At 55.4% G+C, this 2,439-nt stretch overlaps 1 protein-coding gene across 1 annotated transcript in view; it reads left to right on the top strand.

The window, feature by feature from the left end:
• The window catches only part of LOC122545913, a gene marked incomplete at both ends in the record, with an annotated part of 2,146 nt that extends 1,240 nt beyond the window's left edge, over window positions 1–906 (top strand). The window contains one exon of the mRNA XM_043684783.1: window positions 106–906. Within this exon, the coding sequence (XP_043540718.1) occupies window positions 106–906 (801 nt within the window). The remainder of the gene's footprint in view (window positions 1–105) is intronic.
• Between the last annotated feature and the right edge of the window lie 1,533 nt (window positions 907–2,439).

The raw sequence follows: 2,439 nt of genomic DNA, 5'->3' as shown, positions 1-2,439 counted from the left end.
GCGGTGTGCCGGGAGGGGGCAGGGTGGGGCGGTGTGCCGGGAGGGTGCCTGGTGCTGGGGATGGGCTGAGCTCCCTCTCTCTGACGAATTCAGTTTCTGATGCAGAGTCTGAACGGAGTGTGGGTGAATGGGGAGCGGATTGAACCCCAGCAGGTTCACCGACTGAGTGAAGGCGATGTAATACGGCTCGGCGTGCCGCTGCGTGATAAAGAGCGGGCAGAGTATGAGTATCGATTAACCTGGAGAGACAGGGAACAGGAAGAGGCTGGTTCCAGGGGTACAGCCAGAACCAAGGACAGTGTGAGAGTGAAACGCAAACACAGCTGTGACCAAGTGGAGCCACTGGATACAGACGGAGCCCAGTGCTACACCAACAAAATTCAGCGACTCTGCCAGTCAAACACATCAGAGAACTGCACCAGCCGAGACAGGCAGAGACTCACAGCGGGTACAGACCCAGGGCCCAGCCGAGACGGGCAGAGGCTCACAGCGGGTACAGACCCAGGGCCCAGCCGAGACGGACACAGACTCACAGCGGGTACAGACCCAGGGCCCAGCCGAGATGCCCACAGACTCACAGCGGGTACAGACCCAGGGCCCAGCCGAGATGGGCAGAGGCTCACAGCGGGTACAGACCCAGGGCCCAGCCGAGACGGGCAGAGGCTCACAGCGGGTACAGACCCAGGGCCCAGCATGATGAGAAAGACTTGTATCCAATCGTGCCCTTCTGGGACACTGAGAGCAATACCAGGGGTACAGGCAGACGGACTGTCAGTACCTGGGGAAAACGACAGTCATGTTGAAGAGCTGGCTGCCAGTGTTCAGGGGCTGCAAGAGCTGCAGGGAAAGCTGCACAAATCTCTGCCCACAGAGCAGCAGGAGCGAAAGGTGGGGATCAGAGGACCGGTGCTGGAATCTCTGTGTGTGGGTGTGGGTGTGTGGGGTGTGGGTGTGGGGGGGTGTGTGTGTGTGGGGTGTGGGTGTGTGTGGGGTGTGTGTGTGTGTGTGTGTGTGGGGTGTGGGTGTGTGTGTGTGGGGGGTGGGGGGTGAGGTGTGTGTGTGGGGTGTGTGTGTGTGGGNNCCCGGGTGAGTGTGTGTGTCTGGGTGAGTGTGTACCCTGGTGTGTGTGTGCCAGGTGTATGTGTACCCGGGTGAGTGTGTGCCGGTGAGTGTTACCCAGGTGTGTGTGTGTACCCAGGTGAGTATGTGCCCGGGTGAGTGTGTACCCAGGTGAGTGTGTACCCGGGAGAGTGTGTACCCGGGTGAGAGTGTGTGTCTGGGTGAGTGTGTGTCCCTGGGTGAGTGACCCTGGGTGAGTGTGTCCCTGGGTGAGTGTGACCCTGGGTGAGCATGAACCCGGGTGTGTGTGTGCCCGTGTGTGTGTGTGCCCGTGTGTGTGTGTGTGCGCCCGTGTGTGTGTGTGTGTGCACCCTGGTGTGTGTAGCCGGGTGTGTGTGTGTGTTGTGTGTTGTGTGTGTGGGTGTGTGTGTGTGTGTGGGTCTGGGGGGGGCGGTGTATTTCCCTGTCTCTTTCTCTCCAAAGACTCTTGTCCCCTTGGGGAGAAGAAATCCCTTCCCAACTCCACCTGAAATTGGTGCCTCTTCCCCTGAAAATCTTCTCTGCTATTTCTCTGGTGATTTGTTTGGCTAACGCCCAAACTCTGTGTTTCGGTACATGTGATAATAATCATAAATCAAATCAAATCATTGGTTTGTTGAGAATTCCCCAGGCTCCCCAGTCTGTGAATGAAGTCTGGAATGGCTGACCAACCCCTGTGACTCTGGTGATGGAGCCTGCTTCCTGCGTGTTTCCCCTTTCCAGGCCTGACCGAGTATTACAGCTCTCTCTGTTAGAGGTTTCTCTCTGGTATCCCCACCATCATCCTTTTACTTAGATTCTTTGAAGAGAGTAACCTCCTAGAGAGCTTTATTCACAGTTTCAGTTTCTAATGCTCTTATCCAGCTGTCAGCATTTCTCTGTTTAACCCTCCTGAGTTTAATATCGGTTTGCTCAGGTTGTATCCCTTCAATCCCAGCACCTTTGCCTGTTTGCTCCAGGCACTAACCCACATGTAGCCAATATAGTCATCTTGCCTGTCTCATAATCCTGAGGAACCTGCCCCTGACCGTGCAGCATAAATGTCCTGTACCTTACCTGGCAACTTCCCCTGTCTGAGCAGCGTTCAAACGTGGTTTTGCCCAGTTTGTTTGCCGAGCCGTTTTCTCAGATGATATGAACAATGCCCCCACATGCTTTGGCAGGGTCTCTGCAAACATTTCCTTCCGGGCTGCGCTTTGTGACTCAGCTTCTCTCCATCTGCTGTTCCTCTGCTGTCTCCTGGTTCACCTGTGTTTTACGCTGAGCTTCATGTTCCCACAACACTTGGTCTTTGCATTTCTAACTTACATATAGATTGGACAAACTAAACTCGCCGTGGTA

Source organism: Chiloscyllium plagiosum, unplaced genomic scaffold (assembly GCF_004010195.1).
Source record: "Chiloscyllium plagiosum isolate BGI_BamShark_2017 unplaced genomic scaffold, ASM401019v2 scaf_2554, whole genome shotgun sequence".
NCBI classification, from domain to species: domain Eukaryota; kingdom Metazoa; phylum Chordata; class Chondrichthyes; order Orectolobiformes; family Hemiscylliidae; genus Chiloscyllium; species Chiloscyllium plagiosum.
This window is presented reverse-complemented; position numbering and strand designations above follow the sequence as displayed.